The sequence below is a fragment of the Poecilia reticulata genome, linkage group LG23, assembly GCF_000633615.1.
Source record: "Poecilia reticulata strain Guanapo linkage group LG23, Guppy_female_1.0+MT, whole genome shotgun sequence".
In the NCBI taxonomy this organism is placed as follows: domain Eukaryota; kingdom Metazoa; phylum Chordata; class Actinopteri; order Cyprinodontiformes; family Poeciliidae; genus Poecilia; species Poecilia reticulata.
This window is the reverse complement of record NC_024353.1, coordinates 2,552,512-2,577,833: the sequence shown is the minus strand read 5'-3', so window position 1 is coordinate 2,577,833 and position 25,322 is coordinate 2,552,512. Positions and strand designations below refer to the sequence as shown.

Below are 25,322 nucleotides of genomic sequence, written 5' to 3'. Positions count from 1 at the left end.
CAGTGGTTGCTATATTTCCAGAGTAATCTTTTAAGACACAATTTGCAAAACAGAGAGCAGGGAATGACTGGTATCAGTTAAAAAGTTACAATGATATCAGCTCTTAAACTTTGCAATAAAAGCTATAAAGATATTGAGCAGTTCACAGAAAGCTACGTTTCCTAAAAGTACTTTTCCAATTATGCTCTTAGCTTAAAATATTCAAAAAGTGTTGAGTATTTTTAAGTCTTAACATCATCATTGCATGAGAGGACGCTTGGATGCAAACTTTCACCTGAAATTCATGGTTAACATTAAGCTAACAATGCTTGCTGACATGTCTGTAAAAACTGAGATTTGTGAGGCTGTCCTGGTAAATTAAAAATTTTGAACATACATTAAATCTCAAATTTTCTTCTGTGAGAAAATCACATTTAGCTTAAATATAAAACTGTTAATTTATCAATTTCCCACCAGTAATTTGACATATTTCACACAACTGCACAGATAAAACTAAATATTTGCGTAGAAAAACGTTCCAATTCTTTGTTCAAGCTCATTTAGATTAAATATGAGAATTCAATCCTCTTGAGTTCATGTCTTGCGTTGACTATAATCAGATCAACCTGCAATAAAGCTCAGCTGCTTTTGTTGGATTTCTTTGACATTAATTCATTTGAAATATTTAGCTAAAACAACAGTTTGCAAAGTTTATAGAGGATTAACAGGCATAAAGTATTTCTAAGGAGATGTTATTTGGATACAGTAGGACCTGAGGTCTTTCCAGAAAATGTAATTTGTTTTCTACAAGTTACAATAAACTTCAATTTTCTCCATTTACCTTGACTACAGAGTAGTAGAGTTGCAAGACAGAATCTTTTCCCTAAAAAGATAAAATGAAATGAAATGAAATAAAATAAAATAAAAAATCAGCCATGACTAAAATTCAGCCAAAATTTGGTGGGACAATAAAAAAATATTTTCTTCATTTTTATTAAACAATGGTTTAATATTTTTTTAGGGCCTCTTGTTACTTTAAATCAAAATAAGCTCCTGCTGTCCACGCTTCCCAACTCAACCTTTACACTCACACGTAAAAACGGCTGCAAACAGAAATATAATTATGCAACCGTACATCTTTGAAAAGCAGAAGTGGAGTCTACTGCGCAAGCAACAATGAATGCAGTAAGTGGTTTCTGGATGGCAAGTCAACAACAAGAGCCTTTGTCTTTTTCAGCAGCGGTAGATCCAGCTGACCAAACCTGCTGGACCTCTGCTTGGGTTGCTAGGTGACGGGCAGAACTCTGCTGGGGTTGCTAGGTGACGGGCGGAACTCTGCTGGGGTTGCTAGGTGACAGGCGGAACTCTGTTGGGGTTGCTAGGTGACGGGCTGGGCTTTGCTGGGGTTAGTAGGTGATTTGTGACGTTACCTTTGGAACGTTTTCCAGACACCAAAAAACATTTTATTATTGTCAAAAAATAGCTGTGTGGTTTTTTTAAGCACTTTTGCTGTTTTTTGCTGGCATGGGGCAGAGACCCAAACAGAAGTACAAAAATGTGATTTCTTTAAAAAAATAAATAAAACAAAACAAAAAAAAAGCATCAACTTCGTATAAAGCGAATTTGTGTATTTTATATATGGAGCTTGGTTCAGCTCTGTGGGAGCAACGCAGGAATCTAAACTCGCCGGTTAGGATCAAGGCAACTTTACTGTTAAAGCAAACAGAGGAGCTAAACTGAGTCACGTTGCAAACTTCCCCCTTTCACAGCTGCCACCAAACGGCTGAATGAGATATGGACTTTCATTGAGAAAAAAAGCCACACACACACACACGCACACACACACACACACACACACACACACACACACACACACACACACACACACACACCCACACACACACACGCAGACACACACACACACACACACACACAAAGCACTGTGGAGCTATTATGAGAGCAGACTGTGAAGTGAGAATCAGAACCGTCTGTGAGGGAACGTCAGGGTTAGCAAGATTAGTTCTGCTTTAAAAGAAGGAGTGTCTTTGAACGGGCCACTCTCAGAATTGAGATTTCATGTCGGGTTATCCAGTTATCTTTCCACGGAGAGGCTGACAAATCCTTGCGTCAAAGATTTTCTCTGATGACAATGAGGCCTTCCATGCCAACCAGTCAAAGCTCCGACACTTGAGGCGTTAAACAGATAAAAGCAGCCTTACTCCAATGCTGCTGTTTGTGCATGTGTCCTGTGATAACACGTCAGAGCCTGAAACCCTGGGAAAACGTGGAGCAGCGTGAAATCACCTTGATCCAAAGATTCCTGCTGCATACCAGTCCGCTGAACCCACCAGAGCACAGGGGCCCGCAGATAAGCAGGCTGCCAATGATCAAGAGAAACAGACAAAGGAAGAGGGATGGCAGTCTTGATCTGTAATCCAGGAGTTTGGTTTGCAGCTTAAAATCATGTAATGCATTTCCTGTGTAAGATCAAGGAAGTTGCTCCACGAGGGAGGCCGCTGTCGGATATAAACACAGGATTTACTTTGGCATGCCAGTTCCAGAGCTTGATTACAGGTTACCCATGTGCGCCGAGTCAAGCTGGCTGTTTGGGTTTACTGACAGCAGAGAAGAGGATGCTATGGCTGGAATGCAGTGGTGTGAACAGTGGTGAGCGCTCCTCCCAGAGCTAACCGATAGCTGGTGTTGCTCAGACGGAGATAAAGCTGCTTTTTTTTTTCTGTCACATGCTCGCATTCTGGGGAGCTTGCAACACCGTGGAAGTGGGCCAAACACTCGTGAACCAAAAAAGAAGGCAACTCAAATGTTGACTTGCGTGTTCTTGCTCTTTCATATGCTATTCTGGTCATGCTATCAGCGGCATGGGGCAGGTTTTTATCACACATCAAAGGTCTGTTATCACCGCGGAGCGGCTTTCCAGGAGATTCCAGCAAGGCGTGTTGAAGCTGCTCCCAACAACTGCTTTGGTTCTTAATTATATTTTTCTGGATGCATAAATCCTTAGAGTAACTCCCACCATGAATCCATCCATCAGATGTGATTGGAATCTGCGGTACAAGCAGCTAATTTGCGCTCAACTGCGAAGGCAAGATTAGAAAACAAACGGAGTGAGCGCAGGAAGAGGAGGGTGTTTCCCCCGCTGCGTCTTTGGAATGTTTTGGCTAAACTGAAAGCCATCATTCAAACGCAAATGCCAACATTTGAGGAGACAATGAAGAGATAGATAGCAACATCCGGGCCTGGTTCAGGCCTCGAGCACAAAAAGGGTTTCTTTTCCTCGGTCACTGCAGAATTTACCCCCCTTCTGTTATACGTCTGCACACGAGTCTGACGTCCGGTGGATCGCATCCCCCGATGCGACCAGAACCCCGGAGAACATTACCCCATTCTCCACCATGAAGTCAGGAGAGACGGCAGACGAAGAGCGGAGATAATGAGCGTGAATTTAAAACAAAGGAGGGTCTATAAGGTGCTGGAACAAGAGACTGTGAAATGGTCGCCACTTGGTTTATGGCCCCAACATCTCCTTCCATGAACTGCATAAAAAATGTTCTGATTCTTTACGTCGTCAACAAGTTAAGCTCTGTAAACGCAACAAAGAAGCAGGCTGACAATGCCTGACGGGTGCTTTGTTCTGATGTTGTTCCTGTCAAGGAAATCGTACTTCTTGTTGGGATTTCCTTAAATCTATTTGTGGCAGGACCGTACCACAGCTCTGGAAACTTTGCAAAAACACTTCTTTTTTTATATAGAACCTTAAAGAGGCAGTATTAAGCATTTTCCAAGAACATAGTCCACTTTTATACCACAATCAAGCAACTATGTTACCTTCAGTTGTTACAAAAATACTGCATATGTCAAATATGACTTAAAAGAAGTTTGACTTGAAACTCCTGCTCTTTCTGAAACTCCACCTTCAGGAAGTCATCACAACATGGCTCCCCTATTAACAACGTTTTCACCAGCGTTTCACTGAGAAGTAGCTCCTACAATGAGCTCTGCAGATGTGCGGTTTCACCAGGTGTTTGCTAATTTCTGCTGGCTAGTCTGAAGGAGCTGATGAGGAGGAGCTGCGTCTCAAAGGCGGAGCTAGGTCCACCCAGATGTTTTGCCTAGCAAAATGGTTGTCATGGAGATTAAAGGATTTCTCAAACAGGCGTGAATTAAGAATTACGGCAACACTCCTGCTATGCTTAATGAGGGAAAAAAAAGTCAAAAAAAGTAAATTTTACATATTACTGTCCCTTTAAAGTAAAAACATTTCTTAGCAAAACAAAACAAAAAAACATTCTTTGATGTTTGTGTCTTAAAATTACCAGTCAAAGAGCCTTAGGTCTCAGTGTGGATTGTGAGAAAAATATTTATTGCAATTAGGAGTGAGCGATATGGATTTAGAGTTTTATCACAATATTCTATGATAAGAACTATTTATTACTTCTTTGTCATGTAACTCTATATTGTATTCCACAAACACAAATATCGCTCTCATGCTTCTTTACTGGTGTAAATATTTTATAATTTATTGAACAGTGATAAAAATAGTAAAACTAAATCTTGACAAGACAGACAGTTTTTAACAGTTTTAAAATCATAATTGGCACCCCTACTTGCAATTAACTTTCTGATGCTTTCAATCAATTTGTGAAGATTTGTTTTATTCCTGATATTTTCCCAATATCTATATGTAAGCCTATCGCAATAATCAATTAATTAATCGCATGATAACTTAAACTGAGCTCAATAATTTCCATTCTGATGATTAATATTTTTTGAAAAGCTGTCTACAGAGACTTCCTAATCTATTTTATTTATGATTTTGGTTGCGTGTTGTTTTTATTTATTTATTTTTTGTTTGTTGTATTTTATTTTATTTTGGATGTTTAAAATATGTAGTGTCGGATATTCTTTCTCTCAAAGAGAGAAGGAACTTGCATTATTATGCCATTATCAATACTTCACTTGAAAATGGTCTCAAAACAATGTTATCGTTGATCCCAAAAATTACCAGGACGATTTGTGATCTACCATAATCTTTCATTGTGACAGGTCAGTGCAAACATAAGTTAAATGGTGGCTCACAGTATTTACCTTGAACAGATGAACGCGTGATTGAAAATGCATCTTCTCTCTGTTCCTTTGTCTGCTCTGATGACTCCAGGAAACTTTGACCTGCAATAGGATAAAACGTTGAATTGTCGCTACACAATGTTCCACGTTTAATGCTAAAGCATGGAAACATTTGGCTGTCATGATCTTTGTTACCTTTGGAGGAAAACGAGGAAAGCAAAGCATGAAAACACCATCCCTACTGTGAAGCATGGTGGTGGCAGCATCATGTTGCCTGGATGTTTTGCTGCTGATCCTTGAAAAAGAGATGGAACCAAGAGGAAAGAACATTATGTGAAACTAATGAAGAAGCATCTCGAAAGTTGAGGTTTGGACACAAACAGGTCCGAGATGCAGTTCCTTTCCCTCCTCAGCTCCTTCAGACTAGCCAGAAGCAATTAGCAAACACCTGGTGCTGCTTCTCAGTGCAATGCTGGTAAAAACGTTGTTAAAAGGTTAACAGAGAAGTGATGTTGTGATGACTTCCCGAAGGGAGTTTCAGAAAAAGAAGGGATTTCTTAAAGAGATAGAGGCCCAATTTCAAGGTGTTAAATTACAAAGTCAAATGTTTTTTAAGTCATATTTGATATATGTTGCATTTTTATAACAACTACTTGATTGTGCTATAAAATAGCACTAAATGCCTGGAAAATATATAATTCTGCCCCTATTATAAATAATTTTTCATGTGTAACAGTATTTGGTTTGTATTAATCCATGTTATTTTCAATATATATTTTTTTTTTAATGACACCAGCTTGGAGCTCTTGGGGGCATCCTGGTGGTGTGGGGGCCCTAAGCAGTTGCCTTGGGAGGAATGGGTCAAAACTCCAGCAAACTACTGAGAGAACTCTGAGAAAACCCAAACTGTTTGTTTGAGTCAAGTTACATCTTAAAACTTCACCTAATATTAAGGAATAATGTACATTTTGAGCTGTTGAATGTAAGAAAATGTCTCAGTTCTTAACCTGGCATTTAGAAAATAGAATTTTCTGAATGTTTAGTCCCACTTATTGTTAGACAATGTAGAAAAAACAGGTTATGTGTCTTATATTTCAACTATATGCAAAAATACAACCCAAATTTCTCAAAGGACACATATTTCAGTGAGGAGCACAGAAGGGACAGTCTGCACGAAGCCTGGGTTAACTCATAAGTGACAAGTAGCAGCTTGAATACACTCCAGTTCACACTGAACTATAAAATAACTCTGATACCTGGATAAGATGATACTTTTCCAGTTTCTCTGGACGTCTGAGCATGCATGGAAAACACAGACTTGTGTTTCCAAAAAAGACAGAGCGGCGTTCTTGATGTGAGCATACAGCTTGCTTTTTGTTATATAACTCTGCTGAGGGGGGGGCACTTGTCCTGTTCCAACAGTTGACTCTGAAGTTCCCCCAGCTTTCCTCCTCATTTGCTACACAACACACATGTCTCAGGGCGGTGCTGAAGACCCGGGCGGGGGGGACTGAAGTGGACCAAGGCCAAAAGGCAGTGGCTGCCTGTCACAAGCGAACAAGTGTGTGTAGTCAGAGATTATGGAAGGAAGGACACAAACAAAAAAAAATCCGGCAGAGGAGCTCCAGTGGCAGCTGTGTCTCTGAGTGCAAAGGATGCTGGACAACTGGAGAGCTACGATTGGCCGGTGAGGTAAAGTGGGTGTGTCCTGGCACGGACCAGCTTCCTCTTTGTGATCCTCAATGAGAAGAGTGACAATTCATCAGAGACAGGATGTCCAATAGGAAGACGGATCCCAGCGGTGGACAGAGAGCCTTGCAGCTGGCCACTCAATGACCTTGGTCGAACAAAAGTGAGGCCTCTCTTTCTCTTTCTGTCTTGCTCTCAAACAATCTGTAAGGCCTGCAGAAAAACGAGGCATTAATCAGCAACAGACGACCGAGAAGTTTCCAGTAAGTCATTTTGTGTAAGTTTATTTTAAGCATATGGGCCTCCCAGCTCCACAAATAACATCGCTTTCTTCGTCCATTCATTTCCCCCTTCGGCTCCGCAACATTTTCACTCCTACACACTTACATTTCCCTCCTGAGAAACGGGAGGAAATGAGGGGCCTCGAAAAGTTAAGGAAAGCCCTTTGAAAGCAGTGCTAGCGAGGCCTTATAAACGGGTAGCAGGGAGGGTTTCAGATCTGGTCTGGACTGTCTGGGGGCTTGCCTGGTGTTTTCCTATGTGTGATGCATGCTAACCTTGGGCCCCTTTTGACTATGACAGTGGCATAAAGAGGCCTCTGTAAGGCTGACTTAGCTTGCCTCACCTCTTTGGTCTGATTGCCTAATTGAATTCAGAAGAAATTCCTCAAAACATTTGGACAGAAAATGACAACAGCTTATTCAATTTTCAACAGACTACAAAGAGAAAAGTGAGTGAATTGCGGAACCTAAAAGCTTCATAGCATTGTATAATTTTAATGAGCACCACCACTTAAACCACAGGGCAATTGTCTGGCGGATCTCAGGCCTGCATTCAGCTGACCGCTACTGGTAGCAATGTAAACCCAACAAATAAACACTTTGGCGATGGCGAAATCCAATATTTCCCTCTTGCATGTTGTGTAATTTGACATTCCAAGAGAGCCCTAGAATAAAAGAATGAAGACAAACAGGGGCATACCAGGCCTATCTGCAGGAAATGCCATGATATGAGTTAGCATGGTGATGGCGTAGTCAAGGGTGGGTGACAGCGGCGTTCTCCTGCAGTCCCCTGACGTCCGGCGGGGCTTTGATCATGCACTGGGTGGGGGGTCCCACAGAGCGCCAACAAAAGGGTCCAGTGGCACATAGGAGTCCATCAGTCCGCCGGCATGCACGCCATCATGCAGACCATCAGCAATGGTCCACATTGGGTGTTCCCATCTCAAACAGTGAAAGGAAAGTTCACATACCACTGGATCTGTCTCATCTGACTCTAATGGTGGACTATTACTCAAACCCGCACGTTCTATCAAAAACTCAGACAAAAATACTGAGATGTAGTATTTTTACCAGTGGCAATATATAATTACAAAAAATTTGTTTTGGGGAGAGGATGAGGTTTTTCGACTAAATCGAAATTAGCGTATTTCGCGAAACTGCCATGGAAACACTTTTTCCCGCCCACATCAGTCTATCTCAAAGGTTAGCTTTATAAAATGCTGAAAAACATTAAGTGTAACCCTTTATATCCCAAATTTAAACTCTCCACCTTGATATTTTTGCTTATTTTAATTGTACAAAGTTCTTTAAATGTCCTGAGTAAATAAATATTGCCCATTTATCCATAACAACTGGAACTTTCAATACCTAGCAGCTATTTTTACCATCTATTAAAAGAGCGCCCCTCAGATTAATTTCACTCCCTGCATAGCTAGCAACCCTGCATAGCAGGGAGTGAAATTACCGTAATAACCTGATATTGGATGGAAAGCGCAACGTCTCCCCTTTCAAAAACAGTTTGAATTTTTCATATTGCGTAAAATTGGTTAAATCGTCTGGATGTTTAGGACTTACAGGGTTAACTGTTTGACTGTTTTAATCTTCATGGACAAAATGTTTTTTAAAGAATATTTAAACCCAAATACAAGTTTTAGCACATGCTAATAGATGCTTTAGCATTAGGTGAACAAATAAACATTTGTACAAAAAAATAGGAGATTATGTTTGTAAACTGGGCCGTATTTGTGATATTTACAGGTGTATGGAGGCAGATTATGTTACCCATACACTGAGTTTGAGCATAGAGTAACTCAAACTAACAAAGGAATTTGCATTTCCCTTAACATGACAAATAGTATCTTCAGACTTTTTACTCAATTTATCAATGTACAGTGAGTTATTTGAGATGCTTTCTTATATCTGTCTCTTTCTAAACATTACTTTGGGTGCAGTCCTTTACAAGTCAAAGATTCAAAATCCAGTTCTGCCGGCTGAACGTTAATTTAGACACTGAAAGCAAGCAAAAACACATACTTCCACCCTAGACAAAGCTCGTTGAAACCAAAATCTAAAGTTTAGTCCAAATCAAATAACAAGCTTACAGAACCAGATACCAGGGCTTTGTTACCCCCCAAGCTACAAGAGGAGGATCAGGCTGATCATGATACAACATGCTATAACTAGAAAAACAAAATAATTTCACACCCCTGGAAACAGGATATTTGATTCAACTAAACATTCCCACAAGGACTGCCCTGTTTAGCAGCCGATCACACTCGTTAATAATAGTTACCGCCCCGAATAAAATCCTTTCCTGAAGAGAAACTCTTTAGTGCTTCCCACCGAAAGTCTGGGAGGAACAGAGTTAATCCTAGTGGCTGTTCAAATGTCAGCCGACAGACCACGCTGGGAAAGAAGGAGTTTCCCAGTGCTGCTGCGACCTGATGCTGCAGTGCTCTGCTTGATCCTAGGCCACCGCTTCCCAGGACCGAGGCCTCGTCCTGAGGGAGCGCCGCTCAACTTGTATCACTTTGCAACTGCAACACTGACCTAAAAATTGTTTTTACCAAAAAAAACAAGCTCATGCAGCAGTGTACAAACATCTGCTAAAATGCCAGAGATTTAACCTGAAACCAAAAATTTAGGTCAATTTTTTTATTATTTCAACGAATGATGGAATTATTAATTTAAGTTGATGGAAAAACAACTTGCCGACATAAACTGCATAGGAGTAGGGCTGGACAATAAATCAATAATAATAAATAGATAATATGTCTGATAGAATATTCAATATTCAATGTGTATAAAATTCCCTGAACTTCGATCTAGAAGCACAAAGGATTCTGGGAGATGTAGGCAGAGGACAGACTTTAGCCGCTCAACCTCTTATGGTCAGCTAAGCAAAGTTAGTGGAATCAACTAACTCACTCACTCATTGGTTACCTAGCAACTCACTCACTCTCTGGTTACCTAGCAACAGACTGTTGAGTAACTTACGCAGCAGCGGTTTAAGGTTTCGCCACTTTGCTTCATAACCGCTTAAAAATAAACAACAGCATGGAGGGAAAACTAGATTAAACAGGAAAGGTCACACCACCAGTTTGGCAGTATTTCAAATATTTAAAACAAAAAGCTAATCAATAGTTATGGATAATCAACTGATATGATACCCTTAAGATATTAAGGCTAACGCTGCGCAGAATTTAACATTTCTGAGAAACCGTTGATTAATTGCTCTATATAAGTTATTAAAAATGTTTAATATACCATCTTTTGCTACACTTCCATTTGGGGCTAAACTATATGGCTGACAAACATTTCACAATATAAGCGTTTCATTTCAGCCAATGGTGACAATCAATGGTTCAGTTTTTTGTTTTAAATGTCTAAAATACATCCAAACTATAACCACTCTTGTTTTTATCCAGTTTTCTCTCAAGTTGTTTTACTCATTTCCTCCTTTCGCTCCTCGAAGTTACTCAACAGGTTGTTGCTAGGCAACCAAAGAGTGAGTGAGTGAGTGAGTGAGTGAGTGAGTGAGTGAGTGAGTGAGTGAGTGAGTGAGTGAGTGAGTGAGTGAGTGGATGCCACCAAATTTGCTTAGCTAGCCATGAGGTTGAAGGCTACATTGGAGTGAAATTATTGCATATTCTATCAGATGGATTACTTATTGATACTGATCATACATTTATCACAATACATTATTGATTTATTGATAAGCCCTACTTCCAATATTGTCTCTATTGAACTTATTTTATTCTGAAATTGGGTGATCGCCAAACAACTTATGTTGGATTTGTTTTAAAACCTCATGTGATGCCCAGTAACAGGAACTAGCAGGGAATATGTCATGTTTGGAGCCTTGGCCAGAGCTCAAGCCCTTGGTAAGGATTCCCACTGTCAGTGAGGAAATGAAAGCACAGAGAGGCTATCTTTATGGTTAGCCTATGAAGAGATAAATGCTCAGAGAGAGAGACATGACTTCCAATCAGACTGCAGAAAAACTGATGACTTGGCAAAGAATGAATTGCATAAGATGAAAATGTCTTATGGGACGGCATCAAAAGCTGAACAAAAAATGCTGCCAGAAAGACACAATGCAGCTCCGGATTCATTTTCCCAGCATGGTTTTAAAAGACTAAACCAACCAAACAAACACAAAAAAAAACGTTCATGAAGAATGTGTAAAATGTGCAGCGTGGGAGGCGAGGTCTCTTAGACAAGCTGCCAGGTCTTTCAAGGTGTGTCTGTTCTTTTCACCATTTACAGTTGCACATATATTTGCAGTGGAGGGGGCTGTGCATGTTTGCAGATCTTTTCTAGTTTCAGTTTAGTGCTCGTGTAGTTATAAGTCATCAAGCATCCAACGTCTTAAAGGTGAGCTAGTTGTACTTCCTTGAACATGTCAGGATCGGTTTGTGAGTGATGCAAAACATGTTTGTTACATTTTGTGCTCAAAATCAATGTTATAAATTAGATTTTAGTTTGCTCAGTTCTGCCTGTTAAAGTAACAGTAAGTAACAGAGCATCCTGATACTTTAAACACAGGTAAGCTGCTATAACTCAACGTTTACACTCGCACATGAAAATGGCTGCAAACACACGCACAATTACACAACTGTACATCTTTGAAAAGCAGAAGTAGAGCCTCCTGCACAACCAGCAAGAATGTAGCAAGTGGTTTCTGGATGATAAATGGTTTCAACAACAAAACACTTGCCTTTTCCAGCAGCCATTGTACAGAGCATACAGCAGTAAAACCAGCTGGAGCCCAGCTTAGGTTGCTAGGTAACGGGGAGTATGTGTTGATTTGTTACAATCAGAAGGCACAAAAAAGTAATAATTAACTGATTGCAAAAAAACAAAACAAAAAACAGCTGGGTGTTTTTTTGTAAGGCTGTTTTCAGAAACAATTGAGACCAAAATGGAAAACATGCAAAATATTAATTTAAATTTAAATGTAGCAGAATCTGCCCTAGAGGACCAAACCAGGGTCTAAAAAAAACTGGACCAACAATCTGTTCACACACACATCCACGAGTCTGTTAGCACAACGTGAATAAGAAGAGACGACACAATGACCTGAGAGCAGCCATTTTTCCGGGAAGGGTCACAAGGGCTTTTCCAAACTATTTGAATTCCATCATTCTACAGTAAGAACAATCAATCAAAAGTGGAAAACATTTAAAGCAGTTAGGAATATGTCCCAGCACATTTACCCCAAGGTCAGACTATGTAGACTCAAAGAGCTACATTTCAGACTGTACACGCCTCAGCAAGCATGCCAAGTGCTAAAACTCATGGAAACAGAATTAGATATAGACTGAACAGGTATGGCTGGTCTGAAAAGCCTCTTCCCTTTAAAAGAAAAAAGAACATGGATCTTAAGTTTCGAATCGCATTCAGATGAACCGTAAGATTTATTAGACATTATTTTATGTGGACAGAGAACTGGTGTTTGGTCACAATGCACAATGCCATGTTTGGAGAACACAAACCAGATAACAACTCTTAGGTCTATAGCCATTACACCTGATAGTCTGGTAGACTCTGTTAAACCGGGCACCAAAGTTGCAACAATTGCTGCATTTTCAGCTGGTGCTGACAACCAAAGAAGAGATGACAAAAGAAGGTCAAACCCAACACAACAGTTAAGCAAGGTGGTGAAGTGGTGATGATTGGGGATTGTTTTGCAACTCCTTGCAGTCATCAAGTCAACCATGACTTGTAACAAAATGGAGGAAACCCGACTGCCAGGTTTTCCTCCATTATAAGCCTGGCGGGCCACTAGGCATTGCTTGCCCCCCACCAGGCTTATAAGTTTAAGTAAAAGTGATAGAGAAAACAGGCTAAAGAGTCTCTTTGGTGAAACAATTGGAAGCACAATGGCAACATAGTATGGTCAGTACGTGAACACATAGGGAGACTGAGGTCAGGTGTCTATTTTTTAATTTATGGGAAGTAACCACTTCCTGTCTTTACTGGTCTACACGCTTCAGCAAATAAAGTAACAAGTCATCAACACAAGGTAAAAAAAAAAAAAATCTTGGAGACTTCAATTAGAATTAAACAACAGAAACACCAACAAATTTAGTATTTTTTTTTTATGTTTGTCTTTTTAAAGACTTTATAGTTGATGATGAAGTATTGTTAATAACACACAGTTTTCAAATTTTCTGTAAACGTTGATAATTTTTTAGCTCAAGAACACGGTGGGCCGCTGGATGCTTTCTGCACAGGGGTCGGTCCAAACGCTTCAAGAAGGTGAAAGAGTTGCAAAAAGCTATAGAAGTTAATGAATTACATTTAGTTTTTCCACAAGCAGCCCTTTCATTTTCAAGTGTTTGTGTTTAATAAACTATGACTGTGTACTGTACCGTTTTGCGGGTTTCAGAACGTGGCAATGACAAGATCACGTTAATAATCCTCTAACATGTAAAACCTCTAAACTGAAAGAGAGACTACTTTCTTTTAAGAATGGCGGTTATAGATTGCATGTCAGCTAATGTAGCTTTCCGTGTAAAACAAATGAGGCAATCGTTTTTTCTTTTTTTTTTTTTTGGCATGTACACAGAGCATAAAAGTGAACTAACAAGGCTGCAGCAGCTGATGCCTGGGTCTATTGCGGTTCAACAGAGAGGAACAACAAAAGGGTATCAATGGCCGACAACAGCTGGGTCTGCTTCCTCCAGAGAGCAGCGTTTGATGGATGGGGAACATGATACAGTCTCCTCCACTGTGCAGGCACACAGCAGCCTTCATGACATTTGATATTTCACCACCACGTCTGGACTAATCATCTTGACACGACACATGGAAATGTCCATATTTGAAGTACAACAGAAGAGTTGAGCCGTTCTTGTCCAAGTTGTGACATGTGGTGGCTTCACGTCGAACAGATAAGAAGCACAGATACATGACATTCAGCTGGTTGAAGGGAGAATACACAAGAAAGGGAAAATGATAGCACATTCTCTTACGCTATAATCATTTCCTCCCTGAGGCGCAGTTTCTGCTTCGATAGCTAGCTTTCCAGCTGAGGGGGAAGAGAGGATGTGCTGCAAAATGTGCATCAGTAGAAACAAAAGCTGAAAAATATGACATGATGGTGTACACCATTGATACAGCTTTAAGTAAAACAGGCAAATTTGAGCGGAATGACAGCTAAACATTCAAAACTGAGCTCTTTGTCCTCAGATGACCTGGGACAGGAAGTGAAAAAGCTGAGACATCATTATGATTGCAAATGTTTTCACACGTGAAAATCTAGCATTGCAAGTCTGCAGGCCCTCACATGCCTCTTAAACGTTCATAGTTAGGTTCTGCTAAAAAGTTATAACATGTTGAGTGAAAATATTAAATGAAATCAAGCTTGAGGATTTTCATTTTTGAGGGCAATTTTGTTTACAAATCCTTTACTGTCCATTTTATTTGTTGTTTCAGTTGTTTTGTTTGTTTATCTTGGATATTTAAAATGTCTCCCAATTCCAATGTTAAATGTAATCAAACATTTAACATTTGGTCAAGTTTTCAAGTCTCAAAATTTCACCATTTTCAAGTTTTGAGACTTGATAATGGCCTCAAAACAATAATATTATTATTTATCGCAATAACGGCTGGGAGGTTTTATCGTTCAGTAAAAATCCTTAGTTCAGAGTGAATGGCCCAAAGCCGCCATCTTGTCTGACAAGAGTTTTTATTTACAGCTTCTATTTATTTGGATTTTGAGTTCAGGTCAACCCTACGACGGATTATTAGTGTCAGGCTGCGATTGCTTTTTAATCACGAGAATAAAGTCATATTATGCAGTCGTAATATTACGAGAATGAAGTGGTAGTGTTATGAGACGTGAAAAATAAAAAAATTTTCAGCATGTTGTAAAGCTACTCTTTACAACAAATAAAGATGTGTGTACTTTCCTTTTTATAAAAGAAAGCGAGAAAAAAAAAACCTTTTAAAATCAGATCTGGTTTGAAAAAAGAGATTTGATTTTGAAGCCATTTCGCTCAGTCCTGTAAATAACATTTATTCGTTGAACATAGATGCATTTTTCTATTTCTGATGGTGTAACTACGCTGGTGTGAATTGGGCCTCAACTTGGACTTGCCCTTCAAAGGCGTGATGTTGACTAATAAGCCGTCACACACTTGGGACATAACTTGGATTTGCAACTAAAATACTTCACATTTGACTTTTAAGAAATGTTTTTTGAAACTCACAGTGCGATAAAAAGCAAAACATCCTGATCTACAGATTTAAGAAATACTTTCCCAGGCCTCTTGACGTCCTAGAACAGTGCAAAGCAGGTAGATGAAGGGTTTCTGTATGTAATTTAACAATCATACATGTCAGAGAAATCCATTCAAAGCCAACAAGTTTCATTTAATGTCCTAATTATCGTGTTTGCTTCGGGATATTTACTTTTTCTGCATACCTTGCATGTCTACAAATATCCTTGTAGCCAGCCACAGTGTCGTTACAAACTGGTTTTTAACCTGATATTTTGGCAATAGAGTTCTGCATGCCCTATTGTTCTTTTAGGAAGAGGAAACGGCCATATTTGGGAAAAGTGGGCAGAGCAAAAGACTGATATTTGACACCTGGGGACAAACAGAGGGACAATTATGCTTAATGATGTTGTTACTCCTAAAATAACTGCCAGCACATTGCTACAAAGAAGCGCAGGTAACAGGATATTCAGGATATGATGGGGGAGTTTGTTTTGTCAATGAGTTTTGTATTTATTTTTATATTTTTTGACTAAACATACATCCTGAGATAACATAGGACAATTTAGATTAAAGCAAAACTAAATGGCCTAGACAAAGTTCTAACAAAAATCTAATCCGCTTGAATGTGAGCTACTTTGAAGTAGGTAGGTTTATTTTTAAAGCACTTTTCACAAAGCGCGGTACAATAAAAATCAACTTTAACAACACAGAGCATAAAACAAACATAACGCTGTAAAATCATGACATGAAGAACAATGGGGAAAATATTTTTGACTCAAAAGAGTTACAGCAGCAACTTCAGCGCTCAGTGATTTCACAAACAAGTAAAACCAAAATCTCTAAAAAAAATCTGTTTGCTAAATGTTCTGGCATCTAGCAGAGCAAATAGAAATGATTTTATTAATTCTAACTGACCTAAAACAGGAGAAGTTTTGTCCAATTCAACTTCAGACTTTGAGAAAAAAAAAATGTGTTTGTGTTTTTACAGGGCATATGTAAACTTCTGGTTTCAACTGGATTTTCCACAAGTTGATTGGAATCAAGAAAAAGCTGTTAATAGTTGGAATCCAAAATTTTGAACAGCAGATAGACGGAGGTCCACTGTATCAACAGGACTCTTTCATGTAATATTTAAACTGTTGAATAAAATGGGCTGCTGTGATTGGCCAATTATTAGGCTTGACCCACCATTTTGTAACATTTCTCATGAGTTCTTCTTATTTAATTTTAAGTCACAAGACAGAAACAAATGCTGTAACGCTTTGCTCTAATTGTTGGGCAAGATACTGTAATACATGTTATGAAATACATTTCACACACACACACAAAAAAATCTCATTCAAAAAAATAGAGAAGTGAGCTCCATCCGTTTTCAGTGGAAGGAAGAAGTCAACGCCGCCCCAAACATGAATAGTCTGTCATCAAAGCTTCCCTCGCCTGTGTTAAAAAATAAACGCAGCTGCCGAGGTGGAATATGTCGTAAAAGAGATCTTAGTTTGAGGGAAACCAGAACAAATTTGACCTCCTTTTAGCAAGTTCTATAAACTTTTGTTCACATCTCGCAATGTTGACATGTCATTGTAAATTCTGGAGTAAAACTATCTATTCATTAAACGTTAGGCGCCGACCCTACCACAGTCAGGTGGTATTATGATCTTATGTCCATCAGTGATCTGTTACCGGGCGGATTAGGCGCAACAATGTACTGAAATCACAATGGGAGACAGTTTAATTGCACTGCTATGCCTCCCTTTGCACAGTTATGGGAACGTTTCCATGACTGTCAATGCTGGTGAAATCTGAGAACAATGTTGCACCAGCAGTAGTAAAACAGTAAATTATGACTTAATTAACTTATTGTCTGTAAAAGCAGGAGTGCAGACAATATTCTTATGCAGACCATGCAGGACTAGGCTAAAAAACAACAAAGAGAAGAAGTAATTGTCATAGCTCGACAATTTGGGAAGAATTTCAATGCTTGAAGTAATGACTTTCAGACTGATAATCCCAGATATTTGCCAAGGAGCCTACAAGTCTTGGGCCCTGGCCACACAAAGACAAACAAAGTAAATTCTTGTAAATGACTAAGAAGAAATATGCATCCACCCGACAGGACGATGCACCACTGAAAGCGCTGCAGTAGGTCTGCCGGACCAATGGGTGGCGCTGAAAACGTGGGACACCAATGAATGGCGCCATGTTTGACATTAGCTGCATTTCCATCAACCATTAAATTGTATAAATTCGAATTATGAAAATAAATTCACTTCATTGAAACACGCGTTGTGAAAAAAAAAAAAAAACTCAAGTTTTTGCAGTAGGATAAGGAGATTTTTCAGCCGTATCTAGATTTATGTATTTTTTTTTTTCACTTTTTTTTTTTTGCATCAAGCCAGTTTGCTGACAGCTGCAACACCCAGCAGGTCTCACAGCGTCAAAAGCTAAGTTTGTCATTCGAAAGTGTTGAATCCTTCGCTTTTCTGTAAAATCGGCAACTACAATTTCCAAAAAACGCTGCATAAATACGCAGCTGCTCCCAAGTACAAGGAGATCACTGCTCCAAAGCCTGAAGAAGACAGTGACGTCTCCTCTGATGATGAGCGCAAACGCCATGGCCGAAATATAAATATGTCTTATGTAAGTGTTTACATCCGTCACCGCCATAATTTTTAATGACTTATCACAACAAACAAGCTTCTCATGTGTGAATTTAATTGCATTTCTTATTTAATTGAAACACTGTAATTACAAAATTGTGTTTTTCCAACATTAGTAAAATACTGAAAATGTTTTGAACACATTTGTAATAGAAATCCAGTCATGTTGGATAATTACGTTTGGTCGTCAGCAGAAACATAAGAATTTGCACCAGAATGATCAAGAAAACCTTCAGATCAGTGTCCTTAATGTCCTTTGGAGAGAGGAAACTGAAATAAGATGATTGGTCATAAAGCCAAGCGCCATGTTTGCAGAAAACTATATCCAATAAAAACAGTTTAGATCAGTGTTTCTCAACCCTGGTCCTCACCACCCCCCTGTCCTGCATGTTTTCGGTATTTCCCTTCTGCCACATGCCTGAATTGTATCTCTGGGTGATTAAATTACTTGATGGTCATGCAATCATTTGAATCAGCTGTTCTGGAATAGAGGCACGTCTAAAACATGCAGAGCAGGGGGGCGCTGAGGACCAGGGTTGAGAAACACTGGTTTAGATGGTGATGGAAGGATGATGAGGTGATACAAGTCCAATATATGCTCTTCTGTAGCATTAAAGACACTCAAAAAGCTGATCATTGCAACCTCACAGGAGGCTGTGTAATGGAAAATGTTTTGATGTGCTCCTCACCCCTTTTGTGCTTTAGATTGTGTCTGATGATGAGATCATGTGTCTGAATGATCTCATCATGAGACTCATCAAGCTGCTCTCCTATAGACATCCACAGTGCCATTTAACAGCAGGAGACGTCGTTGATCCTGAAGACTATCTAAGTGTTACTCCCCCAACCCAGGACCTATCTGCCCTCTTTAGCATTAAAGTACAGCCCCCTTTCCTTAACAATAGACAAATGGCCAGACCATTTGTGTTGGGCTCCACAGAATCAATCAGGGATTCACACCTATTGTCCAATCAAGTCTTTCTTCTCTGACCAGAAGCTATAACCGGAAGATCCACTGTTGGTCAGAGCAGACTGACAGACTCCTTTGACTCTGTATTTCTGTTCTCACCTTGCAGGTTTTAATAAATTTCTTGTTTCTTCTCATCCAGACTCTTGCTAAAGTAATTTTTTCCACGACAGCTGAAAGCTTTTTATTATCCTAGACTTTTTACACCACGTACAACTGCAAAGTTTATAATTATGAAGGTGTTTTACGAAATGTTGTTTATTGGAACGCTTGTCAGAAAATGCTCCTTAGAGTAATGACCCTTAAACTGGAAAAACTTTTGAAACAAATGGATGTTTATTCTTTTTAATATATGTTGGTAACCTTGAATTACACTGTCTCCTTTAAAACATAACAACAATCAAATGCAACATGGCGGCTTTCCTGAATTCCACTGGAGGGCTTAAGAGCTCTGAGGCAACACAATCATACAGAGTGACACACTGAACAATCACAGAGCCAAATCTGAGCCAAAAGACTGATCTGATCCACTTGTTTTAAAATTCAGATCCAATATTTTTGTTTATTTTATTGACTCTTTAAGTTCCAGCAAGTTTTGTTGTTTGCACCTACTGCCAAGACCAGAACCAGGCTAATACAGCAAAGTCAGTTTTATGCGTATTTACCAATGTGATACTGAATTATAAGGAAACATATAAGTGAAATTACTCAATCTTTTATTGCATTAGTGACTAAATGCTATAAAAACAAAATGTTACCAAGTATTTTTGGTCTAGGTTTTTATCTTAGTACACTTGAAATAAGACAAAACTAACTTCAAAGTAACTTTTCAGAAAAATATAGGAGCTTGTTTTAAGTAAATCATTTCTTAATACTGATGAAATTAGAAAATGTCTTGTTAGTCTGCCAATGGAACTAGCAGTTTTTCATCAATATTAAGAAATTATTTACTTAAAACAAGCTCCTATATCTTGCTTAAAAGTTACTTTTAAGTTATTTTGTCTTACTTCAAGTGCACTAAAATATTTGCACCAGAAACTAAATCAAAAATACTTGGTAAGATTTCATGCTTTTGCAGTGTGATCACTCAATTTTTAACTGAAGTGTTCATATTGTGATTCTGAAATTATTTTTATTTTATATTCAATTAATACCTTTCAGTCATGTACATGTGGAGTTTCTATTCTCCACATCTGCTGAATCTTGTGTTTATTTGTACATTTTAGTGAGATATCATTCTGTTTACCTCCTTATATCAAAGTTCTAGTTTTGTAGGATTAACGAACAAAGATTTAGGACTTTTTAAGGACCATTATGACTAAACTTTAAGACCTGTATCACGACAAAAATCGCACATTTTGTGACGCTCTCTACAGCTTTACCCCCGTAGTGCTAAGCTTTTCTGCACAAAACGCACTTAGCCTTACAAGAGACCTAGCTAGATAGCACAGCTATGTTAGCAGCAAGTTAGCGGTAGCATCAACTGCCTCAAATCACAGAACGTAATAAAAATGCCTGTTTGTGATTCAAACTTCAGCCTGAGACAAAATAAAAATACGAGATTGCCAACACCAAATTTAAGACCTGTGGTTAATATATTTAAAGTCAACTTACATTTTTAAATGGATCTAAGACATATGATGGCCTTAATTTTACAAAGCCTTAACATGACTTTAAGACATTTTAAGGATGCGGACATCCTGTAAGAGGTTCCTTTTGAAGAGCTAAAGTTTTCCCAAGCAGAGTCATCAACACAACAATGACCTCAAAAATAACAGTAAATCTACAACAGAATACCTGAAAAAGAAAATAATCCATGCGTTACATTGGTCCAGTCAAAGTTCACACCTCATCTTGATTTTGTGTCAAAACAAAAGCCCTCAAACCACAATGAACAAAAACAGCGTCACAACAGTGGACTAAAGCTCCTCCACAGCGATGTGAGAGGCCGATAAAGTCATACAGAAACCAACGACTGAGAGTTTGTGCTGCTGAAATCATTTCTGCGACACGTTGTTGGCCTTTAAGACTCATGCTTTGGCCAAAACCTACGAGACCTTTAGCTGTCCAGGTTCTCCTGGCTGCAGATCGATTTGCACTGGAGGTCGTCTCTCTTATTTCTGACGCTGTCCCCACATGGAAACACAAAACCACAACAGGCTCTTGCAAGTTGTCTGCTGCATGAAGACCAAAACCTCAGACGCTTATGATGCACTTTGTATTGTTAAACGGAGCTTTAAATACAACCTGATTCTATTTAAAGTGGAAAAAATAAGACATTCTGAAATATTGTGTTTTTCTTTTACATATTTGGAAATCTAATATAAATTTGTCTAAAGCTCATATATATATAGCTTGGAACGTATGAGTCTGGTAAAGGATTTAAGGAGGTCTTAAATAATTTAGAGAGTAGACAATCCACTGTACAGAAAATAAAAAGTGAGGGACTTTTAAGAAATAGTCAAGATTCCCAGGTTTGGCCATCCAAGTAACTTTACCCTGAGAGCAGCATGCAAGAAGCTAAATGAAGCCTTCAGAAAACCTAAAATATCTAAATGGGACCTAAACTTTTATGTCTACAATCATAAAGAGACTGTGCAGGTTTAACTTTCATTGGAGGTGGATAAAGAAGTAAAATTTGCTATTTAGAATAAACAAGAATCCAGAATAAAGTTTGTCTGAGAGATATTGTGGACAAAAATTATGATTTTTGAAATGATTTTTTTTGGACAGATGAGTCTAAAATGTAATTGTGGAGCCCCCTTATTCACAAGTTGAGGCCGAATGTTTGTTCTTACATTTTGGGCTAATGTTAATGGGTCGGTTTTCACACAAATGAGAGTCTGAGTAATTAATGTTTTTTAGCATTGATTATATCAAAATATTGATTATTTTAATAATCAGTTAAAATACAGTTTAATGTCTTGAGTTAAACAAGGTAAAATTTTTTATGTTTACTTGTTTTTACATTAGAGATAATTTAAGGAAGATTTTTTATGCTTTCTTGAACAGATTAGGATTGGTTTACGGTCTATACAAAACGTGTATTACATATTTTGCCATTCTCAGATAATGAGATTTCGCTTTACTTAATTCTGCTCGTTTCAAACTCCTTTCAGAATGAGCTGTTTAGGGGGACTTTAAATTAAAAAACTGCTGCTCATAAACTCCCGTTTCCTGAAGTATTTCTTTTTAGAAACTGAGTAAGACGCAAAAGCAGAAGAAGAAGAAGAAGAGCATCCTGCGCAATAAACAAGAAACTGAACGGAGAGCCAACAACAAAACACTCATCTTTTCTCATTATGTAGCAGCAAAACCATCTTACCGAATGTGCTGGAGTTCCGTTTGGGTTGCTTGGTAACGGGACTGTGCTGGACTAGGGTTGCTAGGAAACGGGCACAGCCTCCAGAATACGACTTAATATTTGGAAGGTTTTTGAAACTGCTTGTTTAATAGGCACAAAAAACATTAGCATTGCAAAAAAAAACAAAAAAAACAGCTGGATGTTTTTTTTATTTTAAGCACTTGGACTTTTCAGAAGCAGTTGAGACCTATATGGAAATGTAAAAACGTTCAAAATGTGAACTCTGTAAGTCTAAAATTAAACAAAAATATTTCTCAGTAAAGAATTTTAACATCCTTGTATGTACATTTAAGAAGAATAAGTTACGTAAAGGTAAAATCTGTGACTCTTCACCTTCAAATAATCTTTTTGCCTCATCATGACATCAATCACAACACCACCTACACAAAGTTACTGCAGTACATAACTTCACGACTCAGTGCAGGACCTGACAGAGCACAGAGAGCGAAAGCTTTCAAAGACTCATTCCTCCAACGGATTGGCTCGTCTGACGTGTTTCTCTTTTTTTTTTTTTGTTTCTTGCTCAGTCAGTCGTTTCTACCCACAGATGCTGAGTTGCATCTTGGGCCCCGACAGGAACTCTGATGTTCTCACCACCTACAGAATCGACGTTCGACAACCATGAGACATTTCACAACTGACGTTCACTTCTCTGTCGCTCATGTGGGTAAACAGCAATGGACAACAGACGGGCGGACGGGCACGTGCCAGCATGCAGAGCACTGCACCCTCTTTTCACAAAGCCAGAACGCATGCTTTCCCACACTGGCTGCAACAACAATGAAGGGAAAAAAGACGTTCTGGCTATGTAATCAGAAGATCAGCGGACTCTGTTTTGTGTACAATCTTTGCATAGCAGGAAACATGGTGGCATGACTGAGCAAGCTCTATAAAAGATAACGACTGCGCTTTATTAGAGCGGGCGTATCAAACAGCCCTGCCATGTCTCGTATGATGTGTGAGGGTCTGGCCATGGGGTATTACAGACCCACTGAAACCAACTATCTTTGATATTTTTGTCATGAAATTGCTTTTTTTTTTTTTTTGCCTTTTATATGCAAATACTTACAAAATTATTTAGTTCTCTTGAGCTTTTTCGCTACTTGCTATGTAAAAACAGAAAATTTCCATGCATTTTATTTGGATTATAATAGACAAACCAACACAAAGTAGTGCAAGAATTTGAGGTGGAAATAAACAGATAGGGTCTGTGTTTGTATTCACCTCCTTTTAATCTCAGTTTTTCAGTATCTTATCTTCCTGTAATTAATTAAACATAGTTTAAGTCAGGAAATATTGTGCTTACAGCTGTGCCAACAGCTATTTATTATCCATTAAATCCATAAACATTGTTTCAATGGCCCATTGTCCTCATGTCATAGATGCAGCCCTTCTTCAACACTGCTGAAGTAAATAAATATGACGTTAGCAAACCTTGATGGTATGCTGAGGAGTTAACATCCATCTGATTCAGGCTGTTGGATGCAATTAGGGATGACGGCCCGGCAGACTCGGTTCAACTGGGGACCAAATTACAACATTGTTACATTTTCAGCTGCTGTGGTTTGCGTTCACATTGCACTGAGTCAAACAAACCAAACCAAGGGCTGGACAAGAAATCAACAACAATATATACCGTGACAGAATATAGGGTTAAGAATGTAGAATATTCAATAATTTCACTGAACTCAAATCCAGAACCACACAGCATTCTGGGGGATGTAGGCAGAGGAAAGGCTGCTCAACCTTCCACAGAAAGCTAAGCAGAGTTGGTGGCATCAACTGTAACTCACTCAATCACTCTTCGGTTACCTACCAACTCACTCACTGTTTGGTTACCTAGCAACAACCTGTGGAGTAACTTGCACACCAGCAGTTTAAGGTTTCATCACTGTGACTTGCAACTGCTTAAAAATAAAAATCAACTGCATGGAGTGGAAACCTGTTGCCCTCCTCGCCTGTGGTGGCACTGTACTAAGAACAACCGAAGGAAACAACATCTCTGAAGAAGGCAACTTCATTCTTCACGGAACATAAACAAAAATGGAGTAGCGTCAGATCTTAGCGGTCGTATGGTTTGTTTTTTGTCTTTGGGGAAAAGAATAAGAGTAATGTCTCCCGCTAGAGCTAGACATGCATGTTTGTTTTGGTCGTATTTACTCAGAATGCCCTGTGCCATAGTTCAGTCTCTGCTTTGGGAGCAGTCTCCGGTCAGCTTGGCATTCACATATGCATTTGAACCACACTAGAGTTCACTTTAATTGAACCAAGACCTAGGTTATTAGGAGGACTAGAGTTCCCTTTTTTTGGTCTGTATCAGTGTTTGATTACACATTTAAACCTCCTCAAATGAATCAGATTTTCTAGAAAAACAAACTGGAGTTAGATTAAAGCAGACAAAGCGGAGCTGGAGTTAAAAATGTTACATTAGATGAGACAAGGGGAGAGGTTTACCTTTCAAGAGGAAGTTGACGCTAAACATATAACCACATACAATTGTCAAAAAGTTCAATGGTACCATCGTTAACAACATCTGAACCAGCTTCAGCTTCATACGCTCATCAATCCCACTTATGCTGGGACTTTCAGGATCACACCTTGGAGCAAAACTGCATTGCAAGCTGAGAAATCGCACACGAGTTTCAGCATGACAAAGAGTCGCTGGCTGTTGCTCCTCTGCAGCCTCAGAGGAGTAGTCGCTCAGCCCCGCAGTAATGGAACATTGTGTGGGCCGAGAAGTTCATTGAAGTTGGCTCTCACAGGCCTTCCACATGAAAACGCTTTTGCAATGTCATATCACGGAGAATAGGCGCAGTTATCCGGACGAGTTGAACGGCGGATTGTGCATCGGATCAAACGGGCTAGCCTGGGGCGCGCAATATCAGATTTCATCTGGGGTTGAGGGCCTTCATTCATTTTCTGACATTTACAGTTGGACCAGTGGACCCCTCTTCGAGGCCTCTTGGCTCTGGGTCTGCACTGAGGCCCTGTCAGCCACTCTGGAAAAACCCAGTGCATCTGACTTGCATTGCCTGGCTCCACTTGTGTGTTCTGTTTGGCCCGTGCTGC

At 39.2% G+C, this 25,322-nt stretch overlaps 1 protein-coding gene across 2 annotated transcripts in view; it reads right to left on the bottom strand.

The window, feature by feature from the left end:
- ccnd2b (cyclin D2, b) overlaps positions 1-25,322 on the bottom strand; it is a 59,258-nt gene that overhangs the window by 20,525 nt on the left and 13,411 nt on the right. The window contains exons 1-4 of one of the 2 annotated variants that reach the window (XM_008400494.2): positions 7,735-7,945; positions 6,321-6,966; positions 5,260-5,359; positions 5,086-5,166 (exon numbers count right to left, since the gene is read on the bottom strand). In XM_008400494.2, the coding sequence (XP_008398716.1) occupies positions 5,086-5,166; positions 5,260-5,359; positions 6,321-6,520 (381 nt within the window). In that variant the 5' untranslated portion in view covers positions 6,521-6,966; positions 7,735-7,945. Of the gene's footprint in view, positions 1-5,085; positions 5,167-5,259; positions 5,360-6,320; positions 6,967-7,734; positions 7,946-25,322 lie in introns of those variants that run through there. The other variant, XM_017302662.1, reaches the window with a different exon arrangement.